The 22378-nt window shown below is 46.6% G+C and overlaps 1 protein-coding gene and 1 long non-coding RNA gene across 5 annotated transcripts in view; one reads left to right on the top strand and one right to left on the bottom strand.

Moving 5' to 3' along the window:
- LOC146404827 (uncharacterized) overlaps positions 1-20691 on the bottom strand; it is a 28638-nt gene extending 7947 nt beyond the window's left edge. The window contains exons 1-3 of one of the 2 annotated variants that reach the window (XR_014842001.1): positions 20271-20691; positions 8277-8332; positions 3864-3984 (exon numbers count right to left, since the gene is read on the bottom strand). This is a non-coding gene — a long non-coding RNA (uncharacterized LOC146404827). Of the gene's footprint in view, positions 1-3863; positions 3985-8276; positions 8333-20270 lie in introns of those variants that run through there. The other variant, XR_014842002.1, reaches the window with a different exon arrangement.
- Positions 19600-22378, top strand: part of TTC7A (tetratricopeptide repeat domain 7A) — a 134905-nt gene continuing 132126 nt past the window's right edge. For 2 of the 3 annotated variants that reach the window (XM_021087552.2, XM_085019368.1), the window contains exon 1: positions 19933-20424. In XM_021087552.2, the coding sequence (XP_020943211.1) occupies positions 20241-20424 (184 nt within the window). In that variant the 5' untranslated portion in view covers positions 19933-20240. Of the gene's footprint in view, positions 19735-19932; positions 20425-22378 lie in introns of those variants that run through there. The other variant, XM_085019367.1, reaches the window with a different exon arrangement.

The following is a 22378-nucleotide window of genomic DNA, read 5'->3' as shown; positions in this document are numbered from 1 at the left end:
AAACATTCTCTTCTTCAGTCTTGGCTTAAAATTTTTTTAAAGCAATACATTTATCAAAATATTTGATCGCCTTGACATCCCATATCTCTTGAAGTTTCTCCTGGATTTGTTTCTCTTGCATGAACACTTCTTTTTTTTTCTTTTTTTTTTTTGTTGTTGTTGTTGTTGTTGTTTTTTGTTTGTTTGTTTGTTTGTTTTGTTTTGTTTTGTCTTTTGTCATTTGTTGGGCTGCTCCCGCGGCATATGGAGGTTCCCAGGCTAGGGGTTGAATCGGAGCTGTTGACATCAGCCTACACCAGAGCCACAGCAACGCGGGATCCGAGCCACGTCTGTGACCTACACCACAGCTCACGGCAACGCCGGATCGTTAACCCACTGAGCAAGGGCAGGGACCGAACCCGCCACCTCATGGTTCCTAGTCGGATTCGTTAACCACTGCGCCATGACAGGAACTCCTCTTTTTTTTTCTTAATGGTGATTTCCCCAATACAATTTTTTTTCTACTGTACAGCATGGTGACCCAGTTACACATACATGTATACATTCTATTTTCGCACCTTATCATGCTCCATCATAAGTGACTAGACATAGTTCCCAGTGCTACACAGCAGGATCTCATTGTTAATCCCATGAACATGTCTTTTAAAGGTCTTTTTTTGGAGTTCCCTGGTGGCTTAGCAGGTTAAGGATCCAGCATTTTTACTGTTGTGGCACTCGTTTGATCCCTGGCCCAGGAAATTCTGCATGCCCCGGGAGTGGCAAAAAAAATAATGATAATAAAAATTTTAAAATAATTGGAGTTCCTGTGGTGGCTCAGTGGGTTAAGAACCTAACATAGTGTCCGTGAATATGTGAGTTCAATCCCTGGCCTATTTCAGTGGATTAAGGATCTGGCGTTGCCATGAGCACTGTAGGTCATAACACCAGATTCAAGGCATATCTTCGACTTATGCTGCAGCTTGTGGCATAATTCACTGAGTGAGGCCAGAGGTCAAACCCACATCCTTGTGGACTTTATGTTGGGTTCTTAACCCACTGAGCCACACCAGGAACTCCCACCTTCAACTCTTCTATTCACTATACACTAGAGTATCAAGCCACTGCAAAAAAAAAGGTATAAAAGCCACAGAGACTGGAAAGGAAAATGGTCTTGACTCACAGATAACATAACCATGCAAATGGAAAATGCTTCTGAAGAATCTATAGAAAGCTACTAGAACTATTAAATGAATTTAGCAAGGCTAATACAGTAATCAATGGTATTCCTATATAGTAGCAATGCACTTGTGGAAAACAAAATTTAAAAAATACCATTACGGGGAGTTCCCATCGTGGCTCAGCGATTAACAAACCCAACTAGTATCCATGAGGACACGGATTCGATCCCTGGCTTTGCTGAGTGGGTTAAGGATCTGGTGTTGCCGTGAGCTGTGGTGTAGGTTGCAGACTCGGCTTGGATCCTGTGTTTCTGTGGCTGTGGCGTAGGCCAGCGGCTACAGCTCTGATTAGACCCCTAGCCTGGGAACCTCCATATACTGCAAGAGTATGGAGAAATGGCAAAGAAATGGCCCAAGAAATGGCAAAAAGACAAAAAAAAAAAAAATACCATTACATAGCATCCCAAAACAAAATACTTAGGGATAAGTCTAATTATTATTATTATTTATAGGGCCACACCCATGTTCCCAGACCAGGGGTCAAATAGGAGCTTTAGCTGCTGGTCTACGCCACAGCCGCAGCAACGCCAGTTTGGAGCCGTGTCTGCCACCTACACCACAGCTCAGAGCAATGCTGGACCCTTAACCCACTGAGCAAGGCGAGGGAATCAAACCCAAGTCCTCTTGGATACTAGTCAAATTCATTACCACTGAGCCACAGGAACTCCAAGTCTAATTATTTTAAGTACATTTTTTTAATAGTCTTAAAACTGAGGGCAGTCATCAGATTACTTGAAATATAATTTGCTTAATACACAACGAGTCGTAAATTGCCTTCACTAACCATCTTGCTTAAATTGTTCTTGCAAATTGCATACTCTCCAAGCTTCACGTAGGTTGGACAATATGTCACTAGATTGCTTTAACCACCCCCTATAGATGAAACCTCTGACACAGGGGTTGCTCTAGTGACAGCTGATTACATTATTTTCAGGAAGAGGGAGCTAATCTTGCCCAGTTCAAACTGGCCATTCAACTGAGCCTGTGCAAGAGTCCATCGGATGTCAGAGGACCAAAAACTCCACCTTCCGTTCAGACTAACGCCTCCAATTTCTGAACGCGTGTCCCATGAAGAAGCGTGTAACTCAGATACACCTACACAGAACAATAATTACCTCACTTTTTTTTTTTTTTTTTTTTTTTTTGGTCTTTTTTCTGGGGCCACTCCCATGGCATATGGAGGTTTCCAGGCCAGGGGTCTAATCGGAGCTGTAGCTACCCACCTATGCCAAAGCCACAGCAACGAGGGATCCTAGCCGCGTCTGCAACCTACACCATAGCTCAGAGCAATGCTGGATCCTTAACCCACTGAGCAAGGTCAGGGATAGAACCCGCAACCTCATGGTTTCTAGTCGGATTCGTTAACCACTTCGCCACGACAGGAACTCCTACTTCACCTTTTTCTTATCTCAATCCCTTTTCCCTTTGCCTCAGACCACACTGCTTCTTCTTTCTTTTTCCTTCACTCATGGCATACGGAAGTTCCCAGGCCAGGGAACGAGTCTGAGCTGCAGCTGCTGCAACACCAGGTCCTTAACCCACTGTGCCACAGCAGGAACTCCCCACCCTGCTTCTTTATCTCATAAATATCCCAAGTCCCTCGCCTTTAAGGAGGAGGATCTGAGGCTTGTTCTCCAGTCTCCTAGCTTGGCTGCCTCGTGAATAAATCCTTTCTCAGCTGCAAACCTCCTTGTCTCAGCATTTGGCTTGCTGCGTGTGGGGCGAATGAACCTGGTTCTGTGGTCGTCTGGTGATTCTATTATCTGAAGTTATTGTGGTCAGGTCCTGTTGCTGTGTTTATCCTTTTGACTCTGTCAAAGCATACCTCAGAGACATTTAGTTATCTGCATGCAAATGACAGACTCGCTATTTTAAGAACAGTCACTAGCCTCTTCACAAAAAGGGCTTTAAAAGAGAGGGGAAAAAAACTAAAGACACTCTGGGCACAGTAAACTTCCAGGTTTTTCGGTTTGACCTTTGGGTGGGGGGAGGCTGACTGTTCAGCTGTCACCTAGCAGAGTCTCGTCTGTAAAGCGTGCTCTTGAATAGGCTGGTCAGGGTAAACAAAGGAAGCAATTTCAAACACTGACAGATTCTTCTGACCATTTGGAGTTTTGTTTTTTGTTTTTTGTTTTGTCTTTTCAGGGCCGCATCTGTGGCATATGGAGGTTCCCAGGCTAGGGGTTGAATCAGAATTGCAGTTGCCAGCCTCCACCACAGCCACAGCAACGCCAGATCTGAGCCAAGTCTGCAACCTACACCACAGCTCAGGGGAACACAGGATCCTTAACCCACTGAGTGAGGCCAGGGGTCGAATCCACGTCCTCATGGATACGAGTTGGGTTGTTAACTGCTGAGCCATGACGGGAACTCCTGGAGGTTTGTAACTGTGTAATATTCGTGCCAGTTTGAGGCTGTCCTGTTAAGTAAGGTTTGCACCGCTTCCCTCCTCAGAGTTTCTCAGCAATCTCTCCTGGTGATGATTTCCTCCTACGATTTTACACGATGAGCTCACATTTTTGGAGTTTTGTCTATGGGAATCCTGTGTGGTCCAGGTAGAGGGTATGTTTCTTTCAAGGAGATTTTGTGTTTGCTTCTATCTGCTTGGTACCCTTTTTATTTTTATTTATTTATTTATTTATTTTTGCTGCACCTGTGGCATGTGGACGTTCCCAGGGCAGGGATCCAGTTGGTACCCATTTGTAAGTTGATTTTTCAACTTGTAGGCCCCTGGTTTCCATCATTAGTATAAGATTGAACTCTACACCTGAAACGAATACAAAACTGTAAATCAACTAAACTTCAGTTAAAAAAAAAAAAATAAAAAAAGATTGAACTTTGGACCTGAGTAAGGGCAAACTAGGATTTTGAAATCTCAGGGGAATTTTTTTTACACCAAATCAAGAGATTACACCAGGACATTCTGTTTTCCTGTGCCTTTCTGCAGATTTTGCTTCCAGTATATACTTTCACCAAAGGGATAATGCTTTCAGAGTTCTAACTTTGTGTGTCAAGTCAATCTGTCCATTCTTGTTAACCCAAAGTTTCTTCTGCTGCTATAAGTCCATTAAAACTCAGTCTTTGGATCCTGAGACCAGTAAACCCCCAAGCTCTGCCTAAGCTCATTCGATTCACACCTCCCACCCCCCCACCCCCAGTTAAACTCCCTCTTAATTAATTAATTAATTAATTTTTTTTTTTTTTTTTTTTTTTTAGGGCCATGCCTGTGGCATATGGAAGTTCCCAGGCTAGGGGTCAAATTGGAATTGCAGCTGCCGGCCTACACCATAGTCATAGCAACACTGGACCCGAGCCATATCAGCAACATACACCACGGGTTGTATAACGCTGGATCTGTAACCCACTGGGAAAGGCCAGGAAACAAACCCACATCCTCATGGAGACTAGTCGGGTTCTTAACCCACTGAGCCACAATGGGAACTCTTCCCTCTTAAGTTTTTGACCACTGAGAATTTTCCGTACATTTTTGTGAGTTTAGCTTTCCAATTAACAGAAAGGTTAATTTATCTTACTAGCATTTCAAGGTGTTTTGAAAGCAACAGAAGTGAATATATTTAGGGAATATATTCATATTCATGAAGAAAAATACATTCTAGAATATATTGAATACAAATGTTTTAAATTAGAATGTGACAAATTATCTTTTTTTTTTTTTTAGGGCTGCACTTGAGGCATATGGAGTTTTCCAGGCTAGGGGTCAAATCGGAGCTGAAACTGCTGGCCTACACCACAGCCACAGCAATGCGGGATCGGAGCTGCGTCTGCGACCTACATGGAAATGCCAGATCCTTAACCCACTGAGCATGGCCAGGGATTGAACCCGAAACCTCATGGTTCCTAGTTGGATTTGTTTGCACTGTGCCATGACAGGAACTCCAGAATGTGACAAAATTATCTTGAAGAATATCTTGAATAAAAATACTCCCTGTAATATTCTAAAAATAACTTAATATTCATTGGATATTTTTAAGAGGAAAAGTTTTCGGTAATCACACATTTGGCAAACTGAATGTAGTTTGGGCATTGAACTAACTGATCCTTCCATGAATTGGCCTTTAGGGATCTGGGATGCTTCCATTCAGCTTTCAGTATTTTTTTTAAAGTACAGGTCAGTTCAGTACACTGCACTTGTTTTTCAGCAAAATGTTGACACACGCCTGCTCGGAATAAATTAACTTGACTGTATCAACGGACTGACTTGGTGGAAAAAGGCAATTCATAAACCAGTTCCTATGTTGACTTTTCTCCTTTTTCCCAAATTCCCATCATTATGGTTTATTCTTCTATAAGTAACATTAATAATTGTTTTCTCTAACATCTCACACAGTTTTAATAACAATAAATGTAGAGACTGATGAATCAATGAATCAGTTAATTCTTTTTCTATCTCTTTTTTCTTCCAGATTTATTGACATATAATTGACACACAGTACTGAATAAATTTAAGGTGTACAGTATAATGGTTTGACTTAATACATAATGAAATGATGACCACAATAAGTTTAGTCATGTTGTACATTATATCCCTAGTACTTATTTATCTTGTCATTAGAGTTTATATCTTTCGATAATCAGTTTTTTTTTTTTGGTCTTTTTGCCTTTTTTAGGACCACTCCCGCAGCATATGGAGGTTCCCAGGCTAGGGGTCCAATCCGAGCTGTAGCCGCCGGCCTACGCCAGAGCCACAGCAATGCGGGCTCCAAGCTGCGTCTGTGACCTACACCACAGCTCATGGCAACACAAGATCCTTAACCCACTGAGCGAGGCCAGGGATGGAACCCGCGTCCTCATGGTTCCTAGTCGGATTCATTAACCCCTGAGCTATGAACAGGAAGTCCTTGATAATCAATTTTAAAAGAATGGTAAACTTTTCAAATTTTATTTTTCACAGTGACACATGTCACTAAACCTGAAATTCTGATTATTAAATATACTAAAGAATGCAATGACAGAAATAGAGAAAAGGAGTTTGGGAATAACAGATACACACTACTATGTATAAAATAGATAAACAACAAGGACCTACTGTATAGCTCAGGGAAGTGTATTCAATATCTTGTAATAACCCCATAATAGAAAAGAATCTGAGAAAGAATACACACACACACACACGCATGTGTGTATAACTGAATCACTTTGCTATATACCTCAAACTAACACAAATTTGTAAATCAACTATACTTCAATTAAAAATTTTTTAAATTAAAAAACATTTTAAATAAAGACAAAAATAGAGAAAAAAAGGAAGAGGCACGAGAGGCATTTTTTTTAGCCCTGTCCATGGCATGTGAAAGTTCCCAGACCAGGGATCAAATCCAGCAAATCCTTAACTGCTAGGCCCTGAGGGAACTCCTGAGAATTTTTTTTTTAGGGCTGCCCTCACAGCATATGGAAGTTCCCAGGCTAGGGGTCGAATCAGAGCTTCAGCTGTTGGCCTACACCACAGCCACAGCTGTGAATAGATCTCAGAGGCAAGATCTGAGCCACATCTGTGATCTATCCACAGCTCATGGCAACTCTGATACTCCAATCCACTGGGCGAGGCCAGGGATTGAACCTGCATCCTCATGGACACTAGTCGGATTCATTTCCGATGCACCACAATGGAAACTCCCTGAGAAGCATTTTTAATTGCATTAAATTGAGTATTGCACAATACTTAAAAAAAAAGCATTGTAGGAATTAAATAATGAAAGTGATAAAAGCTGAACTACAGGACACAGACTGTTAAAATTGAGTTCAGAGGAGTTCCCATTGTGGCTCAGCAGTAATCCGACTAGGACCCACGGGGACTAGGGTTTGATCCCTGGCCTCCCTCAGTGGGTTAAGGGATCTGGCGTTGCCCTGAGCTGTGGTGTAGGTCGCAGATATGGCTTGGATCTGGCGTTGCTGTGGCTGTGGTGTAGGCCAACAGTTACAGCTCCGATTCAACCCCTAGCCTGGAAACATCCATATGCTTCGGGTGTAGCCCTAAAAAGACAAAAAAAAAAAAAAAAAAAAAAAAAGAAAAGAAAAGAAAGAAAGAAAGAAAAAAAAGAAAGGAAAAAAAATTGAGGTCAGAGATGAATGAATGAAAGTGAATTCTTTTTTTTTGTCTTTTTGCCATTTCTTGGGCCGCTCCTGCGGTATATGGAGGTTCCCAGGCTAGGGGTTGAATTGGAGCTGTAACCATCGGCCTACGCCAGAGCCACAGCAATGCAGGATCAGAACCGCGTCTGTGACCTACATCACAGCTCATGGCAATGCCGGAGCCTTAACCCACTGAGCAGGGCCAGGGATCGAACCCACAACCTCATGGTTCCTAGTCATATTCATTTACCACTGAGCCATGACAGGAACTCCTGAAAGTGAATTCTAAAACCCAGGTAGGCAGGGGATGGCTTCATTGAGCAGGACTTAAGCTGGAGGACCTGGGTATCGAGTCAGGAAAGTGGGATCTATACAGGCCATTAGCTAAACAAACACACTAACCTATAGATTATAGCCTGACTATTCACATCCTAAAAGTCTCTTCATATAGAGGGCATTTCTATGATGATTCTTTCTTTCTTTGTTCTGTGCCCACAGAATATGTAGGTTCCCAGGCTAGGGGTTGAATTGGAGCTGTAGCTGCTGGCCTACACCACAGCCAGAGCAACCTGGGATCCGAGCCGCATCTGCAACCTATACCACAGCTCACAGCAACGCCAGATACTTTAACCCACTGAGTGAGGCCAGGGATGGAACCCACATCCTCATGGATACCAGTCGGGTTTGTTACTGCTGAGCCATGACGGGAACTCCCTGCCTTTTTCTAATAATATTTAATTTTAAAAACTTCAATTGGTATGTTACTTTCCAGCATCACAGCCACTGTGTGAACAGAAGTATTTATTCATTCTGGAGTTTTTCCAGTCACAGTATTTACTCTAAGAATTAATTAAAACTCTCTGCTTAGTCATTAGTTAGTTAATTAGGATAAGTCTTTTCAGGGTCTATGTACACTCAGACCACCCTTGACATGAATAAAAGGAACATAGTAAAATTAAAGGGACTTACTTTGACAGAACATTCTTTTTCAGAAAACGGTAAAAGTTTGAATCCTTCTGTTCCCTCTGGAAGAATGAGAGATTTCAGAGACTGTGTTATATTCAAAGAACTATGCAGAATATTTATATGAACCTCTCTGTACTGATTGATGACTTACCTTTACTATTCAGAGATAGAGTGGGGGGAGAAGGGATAAAGCATGTCCATTTTAGATACCATCCTTTTTCTTTCTTTCTTTTTTTTTTTAACCAGAATTTCCAAGAGGATTTTGTCTTTTTTTTTTTTTCCCCCAGGGCTGCACCTGCGGCATATGGAGGTTCCCAGGCTAGGAGTCTAATCGGAGCTGCAGCTGCTGGCCTACACCACAGCCACAGCAACTCGGGATCCCAGACAAGTCTGCAACCTACACCATAGCTCATGGCAATGCCAGATCCTTAACCCACTGAGCAAGGCCAGGGATGGAACCCGAGTCCTCATGGATGCTAGTTGGGTTCATTAACCATTGAGCCATGATGGGAACTTTGCCAAGAGGATTTTAATAAACAAGCCTCTTCCATTCAAGTTTAAGGACAGAATTCATTATAAAATGCTATTGTGGAGTTTCTGTCATGGCTCAGTGGCTAACGAATCCGACTAGGAACCATGAGGTTGTGGGTTCGATCCCTGGCCTTGCTCAGTGGATTAAGGATCCGGCGTTGCCATGAGCTGCGGTGTAAGTCGCATACGCAGCTTGGACCCCAGGTTGCTGTGGCTGTGGCGAAGGCCGGTGGCTATAGCTCATATTAGACCCTGAGCCTGGGAACCTCTATATGCTGCAGGAGCAGCCCTAGAAATGTCAAAAAGACAAAAAAACAAACAAACAAACAAACAAACAAAAAACAATAACAACAAAAAACCGCTATTGTGTATTTTGTCTTACTTTTCTTGGAAGGTCCTTATAAACGTGTCTATATCTGCTCAAAATGTTTCAAGAAATGCTTACATATCCTTTTATTCTTTGTAATCAAAACCTTTCCTGTGAGGTTCTGAGTGGCTTGGGGAGGCCAATCCACAGTCTATCATCAGAGCATCTCTACCTGCAAATCTGTGATGGACGCACACCACAACTACATAAATGCTGGGAACACAGATGAAACTGCCGGCTTGGAGCAGAGCTGAATGTATGGCTGTTTTCCAGTGGACTGGACAACAGAAGGCTGGGCAGCCTCTGGCCCCCAGGGTCCAGCAGGATGGCCACAGCTCCAAGGCTGGAGCCCCAGCTGCAGGAGGAGGCCATCAGCGTCTCCCAGGCAAGGGCCTGTGTCAAGGCGAACGGCATCTCTACTCTGCACATCTTCCTCTCCCTGCTGATTCAGCCTGGCTTGGGCTTGCCCAGGGCTCAATTCTTTACCTCCTTATATTTACAACTTATTTTCAACAGTTTACAAGCAAATTCTGTGTTTCTTAGTTGAAATCCCTGGGAAGAGGAATCTAGTGGAGCCCATTTTTGTGCCTAGCCATCCATAAGAGCTAATTTGTCCCTGGGGGAATCTAACCACCCTTGGGGCAGGAGCCCCCCCCCCCTTTTTTTTTTTGCTTTTTAGGGCCGCACCTGCAGCATATGGAAGTTCCCAGGCTAGGGATCCAATTGGAGCTACAGCTGCCAGCTTACACCACAGCCACAGCAAATTGGGATCTGAGCTGTGTCTGCGACCTACACCACAGCTCACAGCAACGCAGGATCCCTGACCCACTGAGTGAGGCCAGGGATCAAACCCATGTCCTCATGGATCCCAGTCAGGGTTGGTAACCACTGAGCCATGAAGGGAACTCCGCCCCACTCGTTTTATGTTTTTGGCTGTGTCTGCAGCATGCAGAAGTGCCCAGGCTTGGGATAGAACCAGAGCCACGGTTCTGACAACAAGCCACAGTGTTGACACCACCGAATCCTTAACCCCTAGGCCACTGAAGAACTTTCCAGAAGCTCCCACTTTGGTCTTGTGGCCACTCATATCTAAATGGACAGGGCCTCTTGACATGGAAGGAGCTGCTCAGGTATAGTTTGGGGCTGTGATTGAATGGGGGCAGAGTCTCCCAGAAGGGAGGAGGGTGACTGATCTGGCCTGAAGCAGCCCTAAGGGTGGCCCCTCAAGGTCCCTTGGAGACGTATCTCAGTCTCGAAGAGGGTGGGTGGGGAGATATCCCAGAGCCCTCATTGTCCTGCCTGGGAAAACATCCTTGGATTCTAAAATTAACCTAACAGAGGGGAGGGGGAATTGGATGAAGGCAGTCAAAAAGTACAAGTTTCCAGTTATGAATAAGTATTAGGGATATAATGCACAGTGTGATAAATACAATTAGCATCACTGTATGTTATACATGAAAGTTGTTAAGAGAGTAAATCCAGGAGTACCCATCATGGCGCAGAGGAAACAAATCCATGAGGTTGCAGGTTCGATCCCTGGCCTTGCTCAGTGGGTTAAGGATCCCACGTTGCTGTGGCTATGGTGTAGACCAGCAGCTGTAGCTCCAATTGGACCCCTAGCATGGGAACCTCCATATGCCATGGGTGCAGCCCTAAAAAGAAAAAAAAAAAAAAAAAAAAAAAAAAGAGAGAGAGAGAGAGAAAGAGTAAATCTAAAGAGTTATCACAAGGGAAAAATATCTTGTATCTTTTATCTATATGTGATGAATGGTCGCTAAACTTATTGCAGTAATTATTTCATAATGGATATAAGTTAAATCATTATGCTATATCTAAAACTTATACAGTGCTGTATGTCAATTATATCAATAAAACTGGAAGGAAAAAATAAAATAAAAAAGATTAAATTCAATTAGCGTAATACCTAATTACTAAATACCTAACATGGATAAGCGCAAAGAATTCACGGCTTTTTTTTTTTTTTTTGCTTTGCTTTGCTTTGCTTTGCTTTTTAGGGCTGCACTTGCAGCCTACGGAGGTTTCCAGGCTAGGGATCCAATCTGAGCTGCAATAGCGGCCTACACCACAGCCACATCAACTCAGGATCCAAGCCACGTCTGCGACCTACACCACAGCTCATGGCAATGCCAGATCCTTAACCTACTGGAGTAAGGCCAGAGATCGAACCCACAACCTCATGGTTCCTAGTCGGATTCGTTTCTGCTGTACCACAATGGGAACTCCCAAGAATTCATGGCTTTGAAACTTGCCTTTGTACAGCCTTTTCCTGTACCTAATGACCACCCCCAACTTTCCTGGCAGCTGTCAAAGGGAAAGACTGACTATGCAAGCCAACCCCTGGCACAATTCATGTCAATATTCTAGGAGGGCTGGTTGGGCTGGCCAGTCCACAGCACTTAATTCATGTAATTACGACATGAATTACATCATGGGCCAGAAACGCTATGAGCCAATAATCATGGTAGTAAGTAAAAGTTGGCTTTCGTATACAAGGATTTGGGCTGTGTGACGACAGAAGATTTGGGAGGTGGTTTGTCATTCTGTTCTATATAACATACTCTGATGATCTAAATGGAAGAAAACACTGTTGACTGTGAAGGAAAGGTTTTAATTCATGTTCAGATTTGGCATTTTTAGGGTGCCTCCTGGGATCCCCAAATGGCAAATACAATAGTGTGAAAGAAGAGGAGTTCCCGTCGTGGCGCAGTGGTTAACGAATCCGACGAGGAACCATGAGGTTGAGGGTTTGATCCCTGGCCTTGCTCAGTGGGTTAAGGATCTGGCGTTGCCGTGAGCTGTGGTGTGGGTTGCAGACACGGCTTGGATATGGCGTTGCTGTGACTCTGGCGTAGGCTGGCAGCTACAGCTCCACTTAGACCCCTAGCCTGGGAACCTCTATATGCCTCGGGAGCAGCCCAAGAAATGGCAAAGAGTCAAAAAAAAAAAAAAAATAGTGTGAAAGAAGAAGCTGGATTAGGAGGTAGGAGGACATCTCCTCATCAGGCCGTCTCCATCTCTGGATCGCCTGATTCATCGCCACTGTGAAAAACAGTAAAAATAAGAGCGCTCTGACAGGGGAAAGAGAGTGTTGGAATAATCTTTTTTTTTTTTCATCTTTTCAAGAGTGGCATCCATGGCCTATGGAGGTTCCCAGGCTTGGAGTCTAATCCGAGCTATAGCCCCGGCCTATGCCAGAGCTACAGCAACGTGGGATCTGAGCCATGTCTGCAACTTACACCACAGCCCACGGCAATTCCAGATCATTAACACACTGAGTAAGGGCGGGGATCGAACCCAAAACTTCATGGTTCTTAGTTGGATTCGTTAACCACTGAGCCACGATGGGAACTCCTGGAATAATCTTATATAACACATCTTTGAGGCAGTACAAGGAAAGAATCAAACACCCAGGCAGCTTACTGTTGACAATGACATGAATTTCCTATTGCAAGAGACTCTTGTTGGAGATGATATAAATTGTAACTACCGTATTTTTTGATAAAAAAAATTTCCAGAAAAGGAGTTCCCACGGTGGCTCAGCGGGTTAAGAACCGAGCTAATACCCATGAGGATGAGGGTTCTATCTCTGGCCTCACTCAGTGGATTAAGGATCCAGCTGTGGCATAGGCCAGTGGCTGCAGCTCCAATTCAACTCATGGCCTGGGAACTTCCATATGCCATGGGTGGGGTCCCCTAAAAGAAAACAACAAAAAACTTATAAGGGGGTTATAGTTCCTATAAACCCACTGTCCTAAGTTGAAAATATTATAAGTCAAAAATGAATCTAGGAGCTCCTGTCCTGGTGCAGAGGAAACGAATCCAACTAGGAACTATGAGGTTGTGGGTTCAATCCCTGGCCTCGCTCAGTGTGTTAAGGATCTGGCATTGCCATGAGCTGTGGTGTGGGTCGAAGATGTGGCTCGGATCTGGCATTGCTATGGCTGTGGCTTAGGCTGGCAGGTGTAGCTCAGATTAGATCCCCTAGCCTGGGGAGCTCCATATACCTCAGGTGCAGCCCTAACAAGCAAAAAAAAAAAAAAAAAGAATTTAATATACCTAATCTACCACCATAGCTTAGCCTTGCCTAACTTAAACATGCTCATCCACTCCTGGGCATCTATCCAGAGAAAACCATGACTTGAAAAGATACATCTACTCCAACGTTCATTGCAGCACTTTATACAATAGCCAAGACATGGAAACAACCTAAATGTCCATTGACAGAGGAGTAGATCAAGAAGATGTGGTACATATACACAATGGAATATTACTCAGCCAATAAAAGGAAACAAATAACGGCATTTGTAGCAACATGGATGGACTTAGAAATTATCATGCTAAGTGAAGTCAGCCAGACAGTGAGACACCAACATCAAATGCTATCACTGACATGTGGAATCTAAAAAAAGGACATGATGGACTTCTTTGGCGAGAAGACACTGATTAGCAGGCTTTGAAAAACTTACAGTTTCTAAATGAAACCAGTTGGGGGGTGGGGGAATGCGCTGGGGGTTTGGGATGGAAATGCTATAAAATTTGGTTGTGTTGATCGTTACTGTAAATGTAATTGAGTAATTAAAAAAAAAAAACAAAAAATCCCTCCAAAAATGTGCTCAGAACTACAGTCTACATTTGGGCGAAATCATCTAATACAAAGCCTATTTTATTCTATTTATTATTTTGCTTTTTAGGGCCTCACCCTCAACATTTGGAAGTTCCCAGAATAAGGGCTGGGAGAGTTCCCGTCATGGCTCAGTGGTTGATGAGTCCGACTGGGAACCGTGAGGTTGTGTGTTCGATCCCTGGCCTTGCTCAGTGGGTTGGGGATCTGGCGTTGCCATGAACTGTGGTGTAGGTTGCAGATGCTTCGGCTCTGGTGTAGCCCGGTGGCTACAGCTCCAATTTGACCCCTAGCCTGGGAACTTTCATATGCTGCAGGAGCAGCCCAAGAAATGGCAAAAAGGCAAAAACAAACAAACAAACAAACAAACAAAACAAAACAGAATAAGGGCTGAATCGGAGCTGTAGCTGCCAACCTACGCCACAGCCACAGCAATGCGGGATCCTTAACTCACTGAGTGAGGCCAGGGAACCGGCATCCTCCTGGATACTAGTCAGATTTGTTTCTGCTGCGCCATGAAGGGAACTCCCACAAAGCGTATTCTATAATAAAGTGTTGACTAGCTCTTGTGATTTATTGAATTCTGTACTGAAAGTGAAAATCAGGATGGGTGTCTTGGTCTAGCACGGTTGTATGTCAGTGGTTTCCCCTTGTGAACACATGGCTAACTAGGCTGAGGCTCGCTGCCCAGGAAAAGATCAAAATTCAAAATTTTGTGGTTTCCACCTCTATCATTTTCCCACCATCTTAAAGGCAAACCGTCATAAATGAGGGACCATCTGTACAACCTTTTCCTTGGTATCAACAAACAACTCAGTCAGGCATCTACCTAATAATCCTCACCACACCTTCTTTGGGTCCCAGCACCTAACGGCCAGCCTTGAACTTTTAACCAAGGAATGTTCTTTTCTCCTTTGTGACACTACACTCATTAACTTAATAGTAAGGGATTTACCTGTGAATGGAACGGCCACATTAAAGGCTCTCCTGGAGGCCTCATCCTTCCAGTCTCTGAAGACCTTCTTGTTATAATGAAGCCCTGGCTAATTTGGATATTGATTTACTGGTCCTTTTGTGTGTAAGTCAAAGCCTGGATTGAAATTCTCCAGTGGGCAAACAATTCTACGGACTTTCTACTGCCAAGAAACCCATCAAGGTTCAGACTGACCCACCTACGCCTCTACTCAAACTTACACAACAGCCTTTAATTATTTATTTTTCTTTTTAGGGCCGCATTTGGGGCATATGGAAGTTTCCAGACTAGGGGTCAAATGGAAGCTGCCGCTGCTGGCCTATGCCACAGCCATGGCAGCATCGGATCCCAGCCACAGACGTACACCGCAGCCAATGCTGAGTCTTTAACCCACTGATCAAGGCCAGGGATGGAACCTGCATCCTCGAGGATACGATGTTGGGTTCTTAACCTGCTGAGCCACAATGGGAACTCTTTGCACAATAGCCTTTAAAATAAGACACTAAGGAAGGAATAAAACTAAAAATCAAACGCCTTAGGGAGTTTCTCTGTGGCACAGTGGGTTTAGGATCCAGTGTTGTCCCTGTAGTGGCTCTGGTTGCTGCTGTGGTATGGATTCGATCCCTAGCCTGGGACTTCCAAATGCCCTGAGCATGGCAGAAAAAAAGAAAAAAAGAAAAAAAGAAAAAATCCTTAAAGAGGAAAGAGCCTTCATACCCTCCCTGTCAAAAAACCCCATGGGCAGGAGTATAGATTCACTTAGGTCCCTGGTGCCATAAATAAGTCATTCTCTGAGTCTCTTTAGAAACAAACTCAAATACTGTTTTATTCTCAAGGCCTAAAAAGACTCACTACATGCTGTACAACTGTAGACTTATGCTGTGTCTTTCTCTCTCTCTTTTTATTTATTAATGGCATGTGGAAGTTCCTGGACAGGGGCTTGAATATGAGCCTCACCTGTGAACTACACTGCAGGTTAGGTTGCGATGGCAACACTGCATCCTTTAATCCACTGTGCTGCACCTCCACAAGTGACCAGAGCCCTCTGGTTCTTAACCCACTGTGCCACAGTGGGAAGTCCTCTTTGGTGTCTCTTTAAGTCAAAAGTTAATACCTGTCTTCTCCAAGGAAAATGAACAGCATATCTGAGCCACCAAGCTTCAGTTTGCGAGGTGTCCTCCCACTTTTCACAAGTACTCAACCAGGTCCTCCAGAGTTTAAATTGCCCTGTGATCCTATTCTCATCCAGTATGTAGATCATTCGTGTTCCAAAGATGAGGTGAGCAGTAAGACTGTATTCATCTATCTGCTTATTCTTTTTTTTTTTCTTTCTCTCTCTCTCTCTTTTTTTTTTTTTTTGGTCTTTTTCTCTTTTTAGGGTCACACCATGGCATATGCATGTTCCTAGGCTAGGGGTCGAATCGGAGCTGTAGCTGCTGGCCTACATCACAGCCACAGCAACACAGGATCCAAGCTGCATCTGCGACTTATACCACAGCTCATGGCAATACCGGATCCTTAACCTACCAGGGACCGAAACTGCATCCTTATAGGTACTTGTTGGGCTTGTTAACCACCAAGCCACGACAGGAACTGCTCTCTGCTTATCTTTTTGCACAGAGAGAGCATGTGGGTTCCAGAGAGAAGTTAACAGTTTGTCAAAGGAAAATGCAGACCTAAGACAAGATTTAGCCCATGGAGGTGAATCTCTTACTCCAGATAACTAGCTGTGCAAAAGGCTCCTGGCCAACTAAGGGACAATTATGAGGATTCCTGAGTCTCACTGGCCACTGCAGGCAGTGTGTTGCCAAGTTTTCTGAAACTCCCACACTATTATTGACTTACCCGAGTCCTTGGTAACCAAATCACTTCTCTGGGAACAAACATGAACTTGGTTTTGTGAGTTCAAGTGAGCTGTTCAATACCCTCCCATTTGGGGCCTAACTAAACATGATAACCTTTCAACCTCTAAGTAAATCAGAGATCTCACCAAGACCTTAACTTCATGAGAATAAAGACCAATAACTTAGCCTCTCTCATGATCCAGTGGCAAGAGCTTCCCACTTTGCTGAGGGCCAGGAGCTAAACAAATAATAGTCTATATTGGCTTGGCTTCCGAGTCTCCTTTTTTTTTTTTAATCTTTTTCTAGGGCCGCACCCGAGGCATATGGAGGTTCCCAGGCTAGGGGCCTAATCGAAGCTGTATCCGCTGGCCTACGCCACGCCACAGCCACAGCAACAGCAACACCAGATCCAAGCCGCGTCTGCCAACCACACCGCAGCTCACGGCAGCACCGGATCCTTAACCCACTGAGCGAGGTCAGGGAATCGAACCCTCAACCTCATGATTCCTAGATGGATCGGTTAACCACTGAGCCACAACAGGAACTCCCTGAGTCTCCTTTAAACCAGATGGTTCCTTGTGCTGTATCACCTTTGTTGCTCCATGAAAATACACATTTCTCAGCAGGTCCATTTACCTCCTTCAAGCTTCCCTACTTTCTCTGAGATGCTATAAAGACTGTCAAGGCAGTGCACCCCCTCACTCTGGCAAGGAGTGAACTCAGCTTCGCTGGATCAGTGAATTATTTTGGCAGCGATTTTTGAGCTGGCAAATGACAACGGTCTTTATCACAATTTTTTTTTTCTCCTTCTTCTTTTTCAGGGCTGCACCTGTGGCACATGGAAGTTCCCAGGCTAGGGGGGCCAATCGGAGCTGTAGCTGCTGACCTACACCATAGCCACAGTCACAGCCACAGCCATGCCAGATCTGAGCCGCATCTGCGACCTATACCACAGCTCATGGCAATGCCAGATCCTTTACCCACTGGATGAGGCCAGGGATCGAACTGGAGTCCTCATGGATACTAGTTTGGTTCTCAGGAAGTCTTCTTTATCAGAATTTGCCCTAAATTCTTGAGAGTCCAGATTATTAAAAAATAAAAACAGGAGTTCCCATTGTGGCTAGGGGGAAACAAACCTGACTAGTATCTATAAGGACTGGGTTCAATCCCTGGCCTTGCTCAGTGGCTTAAGGATCTAGTCTTGCCAAGACCTGTGGTGTAGGTGGGCAGCTGCAGCTCCGAACAGATCCCTAGCCTGGGAACTTCCATGTGCTGCAGGTTTGGCCCTTTAAAAAACAAACTCACAAACAAAAAAAACCCACCACTCTTTCTATTTGTTGTTAATTTTGGTAAATATTATTGATTCAATCATGGTTGTTTTTTGTTCTTGTTCTACAGTCTCTTATTCCCCTGAAAGATACTGGTCCCTAGTGGACTGGGGTCTTGTCTGCCAGAAAAGAGCTGGGCAGGGGTCCAGCATGTGTTCCGCTGTGCTGAGGGGCAGCTGGTCCTAAGCCTTCACCACCATTCTCTGTTCCTCCATCCCACGCCCCATGCTCACACAAATACTGCTGCACCTGTCAAAGAAACAGGCAGCAGTTCCTGCAGTCAGTCCCCTGGAGTCTGGCAACCTGGGGGGTGGGGCTGGCAAAAGATCAGAGAGAAAGAGGAGAGACGTTTTCCTTTACATTGTCAGGATTGCTCTTATCAACTCTGCTTTTCTTTGCCTGCCCTGGGGCTGCCTCTGGGGAATGCCTGACTAGGGCAAATCGCAGGGTGTCCTCAGGCCACCCTCCCCAAAGGACATGCATTGCTCTCTCCAAGTGAAATCCAGTTCTGGTGACCAACAAGGGCAGCCAAAGGGTAACCAAAAGCCAGCTAGAGCAGTTGAGAGGAACAGGCGTGGAGTTTGTGCAAACTAAGTCAACCGCCAGAGCTGTCCTCATTTTCCTTCCTCTCTCTCCTGGTCTCCAGGTGCTCAGAGCAGCAGGCAACTGAGCACTTCTGCCCCCCAAGTAAGGAATGGAGTTTCTTTCAGAGCCCAGAGAAGAGAGTACTCGTGGAGGGAGTCAGGGGTGAGGCAGGGCAGGACGGCTGCCTTCAACAGCAGCCCCTTGTGGCTCCAGAGGCAAAGGGCGTGGGAGTCTGAGCTTCCCTTGACAAGAATCGCCCATGGTTGGAGTCGTCGAGAAGCACAAAGCAGTGAGTCTCTCATAACACTGCGAATGGTCAGGCTCACTCCCAAGGTTGTGTTAGGTAGTGTTGGGGAAAAAGGTGGACACTTTCTAACTCTTAGGGGTTTAAACTTAAAACTTAAGTTTTAAAAGCTTAAAAGCTTGCTCGGATTCTCCCGCCTTCTGGAACCTTCGGTCTGTGCCTTGCACTCTGTTAAAGAGTTTTATTTTGTCGTTTTGGTATTGCCGTGATTTCCTGTGCCACGGCCTCCCTCCCCACACGGGACTGTCAGCAGCGGTCGCTGGGCCACCATAACCGATCTCAGCAGAGGGTGTCCGTCGGCCTCTTCCTTCCAGGCCGCCCAGTAATCCTTTGAACTCCTTAGTACCCACAGCACCCGGCTAAGCCCTGCTAAGAGCTCGATACAGCTTTGATCACAGTCTTTAGACGCCGGAATTAAGAAATAAAGTAAATACAGAGTTGGAGAAACAGTTTAAAAACTTTAAGAAATCCAGGACAACAGGATTCTGCGGAGGACAGGCCAGCCAGTTGGGGTGGGGGGAGACAGGTTGGAAAGAGGAACTCGGCTCTTAAAGGAACGTACAAGTCTCTCCGTGTGGAGTCGCGGGCAGGCAACCGCTCTCCCGAGTGCCCCCGGGGTGGCGCGCGAGGCTCGCGCGGCCCAGCAAGGCGGGACCCGGGCCGCTGCCGGCGGCCCCCCGGGGAGGCTCGCTTTCAGAGTTGGGAGCGACTGGGCGGCCCGCCTCTCTCCGGATTTGTGACGTGCCGAAGACAGACCCGGTGACGGAGTCACCGCACAAAGCTGGGTCGTCGGGGCGGGGGGTCTCCCAGGCCAAGAGCCCCGAAGGGATGGGGAGGGGGAAGGAAGCAAGGCGCCCCCAGGTGCCCCTGCTCCGCGCAGCATTAAAGTGAGTGGCGAGTCGGCGGTGGCGGCGGCAGCAGGGGGTTGGCGCCCGTGCGGCCGCGAGCGCCCAGCGCGCGCCTGGCGGCTGTGGCCGCGTTGGCCGCCCGCGCGCCCGACTCGCCGAGGCCGCGCCACGCCCCCTCGGGGGTGGAGCCGCGGCCGGGGGCGGGTCTGCAGCTGGCGGCGCCCGGGCCTGGGGCGGGGACTGTGGCAGCAGCTGCAGCGGCGGCGGCGGCAGAGGCGGCAGGAGCTGCTGCAGCAAAGGCGGAGGCTGCTCCTGGACGCGTCGGGGCCGCACAGCCGGAGCCCCAGTCCGGAGACGCCGGGCGGTGCGCTGGGTGCTGCGGCTGCTGCCCGCCCGCTGCCGCCCGGGCCCCCGCTGCCACCTGGGCCCCAGCAGCCCCTCGCGCCCCCGTCGACACCGCCCGCGTGTGCGCCCCAGCCCGGACGCCGCCCCCGGCCGGGTCTCCACTTCTCGGCTGCACCTCCCATGACAGCACCCGCTCGAAGATGGCTGCGAAGGGCCCGCACAGCTCCCACCTGAAGATGGAGAGCGAGCTGGAGCGCTGCCGCGCCGAAGGCCATTGGGACCGCATGCCTGAGCTGGTCCGGCAGATGCAGACGCTAGTCGTGCCCGGCGGCGGAGGCGGCCGGCGAGCCAGCCCGAACGCCACGTTCACCTCTCTGGACACCGGTGAGTGAGGGAAGGGGCTGGTTCACAGACGCGGAGCGCGCGAAATGCGCCGCCTCCTCCAGGAAGCGGCCCCGACTGCCTGGGGCCGGCGATGGCTGCTTTCGGTATTACCCTTCCTTCAGTGCCGCTCTTAGCAGCAGCCAGAGTCGTTAGGAAGGTACTTCTGCCCCAGAAGAAAACTCACGTGCAGGGAGTTTGGGAGGAAAGAAGTAAACGGCTTTTGCGTCCTGCCCTCTCGGATCGTTGTGGGCTACTCCGACTACTGTGAAATGGTGGTGTTGGCACGTATCAGATCACGGCATGGGCTAGGCTTTTGCGCCGCTCCTCCAACCCGCATTCTGGTTTCTGAACTATCAGGTGTAGGCTGTCGCTCCTTGCCCTCTCCTCCTTTCCCCGAGTCAAATTGACGGCGAAGCTCTGTATGGCTAGGGGCTTGACCAGCGCCAGGGTGGGGTGGTGGAAAAGCGGGAAAGAGGCCTGGTAAGCCTCAGTTTCCTCTTCTCTCTTCCAACTCGCGAGCCATCTAGGCCTGGCAGTCGGTGGCTTTAGCAGTAGGCTGTTTTGGCAGAGCTGGGCTCTAGCGCTGGGGCGGGAAAGCACCCTGATGTGGCAGAGGGGGAACACCCCGCCCCAGTCTCCAACCTCAAATCTTGTTCCTGGTGCCTTGAGCTCAGCCTGGAGAGCCATCCCTGAACCCTCTCTTTGGCACAGCCACTTCAGAGTCTTGATAGAAGACGGCAGGGAGTTAATACAGATATAAAGAGTTTTAAAGACCACCCAGCCTGTGGAAGGCGCTTAGCTAGCACTGTATGTCAGTGTCCTAAGCACTGTACTCAGCCCTTTAATTTCTCCCCAACAACCCGAAGAAGCAGGTACTCTTTTTTTGCCACCTGCAGATAAGGAAACTGAGGCACAGAGAACTTACATAACTTGATCATTCAGCTATTAAGTGGTGGAACCACAATTTGAACCCAGGTTTCTGAGTACATCCTTTTTTTCTTTTTTTTCCTCAATGAATTTATTACATTTGTAGTTGTACAATGAGTACATCCTTTTAATAACTTGCGCTGTTACCTCTGAAAATCCGAGCTTGAGGGAGTTCCCGTTGTGGCACAGCAAAAACAAATCTGACTGCTATTCATGAGAATTCGCGTTCGATCCCTGGCCTTGATCAGGGGGTTAAGCATCCGGCATCACTGTGAGCTGTGGTGTAGGTCGCAGATGCAGCTTGGATCCTCTGTTGCTGTGGCTGGGGTGTAGGCTGGCAGCTGTAGCTCCGATTCGACCACTAGCCTGGGAACTTCCACGTGCTGTGGGTGCGGCCCTAAAAAGCAAAAAAAAAAAAAAAAAATCCCAGCTTGAAGAGTTGTCAGAATGGATGGGGAGACAGAAGTGTGATCAGAGGGCAGTTGTGTGTTAGATTGTGGAGCTCAGAGGAAGAGGAGGTTACAGAAAGCAGCAGCACTGGCCTCTAATTGGTGTTGGGGAAGGGCAGAGTATGTTTCCCAATGAAGAGGAAGGATAGGTGGACAGTGGGCGGAGGCTGCTGGGTCACAGGGATGGACAGTTGGGTTGAGGCTTTGAGGTATGTCTGAGTGTTGCAGTGAGGGGCAGTGGCCAGAGCTAAAGATGCATGTTTGAGAGAAACTAGTGAGCCCCTCTCTTCCAGGGAAGACTAGGTAAATTGTAGGTTCTCCTCTGTCCCCTGGGTGGGGTGATGTGGTGGGGTGGTAAGGGTAGAATGGAAACTGACCCATTCAGAGGGCATTGGGGCCTGGGTGAGGTTAGCAGCACCACAGAGAAACATGTTGGGCCCAAGATAGGACCTCCTAGAGTTTGTACATGGATGTTCTTCCTAAGCTGTTCTTTAGAGATCTCAAGGAGGTTGAGTAATTAATTCATTGGTATTCTGGGGCAAAGGGTTTTTGGAGCCAAAAAAGTGAAGACATTGGAT

Source organism: Sus scrofa, chromosome 3, assembly GCF_054392235.1.
Source record: "Sus scrofa isolate SSC_HxYL_T2T_F1_AM1 chromosome 3, Sscrofa_HxYL_maternal_Yorkshire_Landrace_v2.0, whole genome shotgun sequence".
Lineage (NCBI taxonomy): Eukaryota > Metazoa > Chordata > Mammalia > Artiodactyla > Suidae > Sus > Sus scrofa.
Note: the sequence above shows the minus strand (reverse complement) of the source record. Positions and strands in the feature narration are given on the sequence as shown.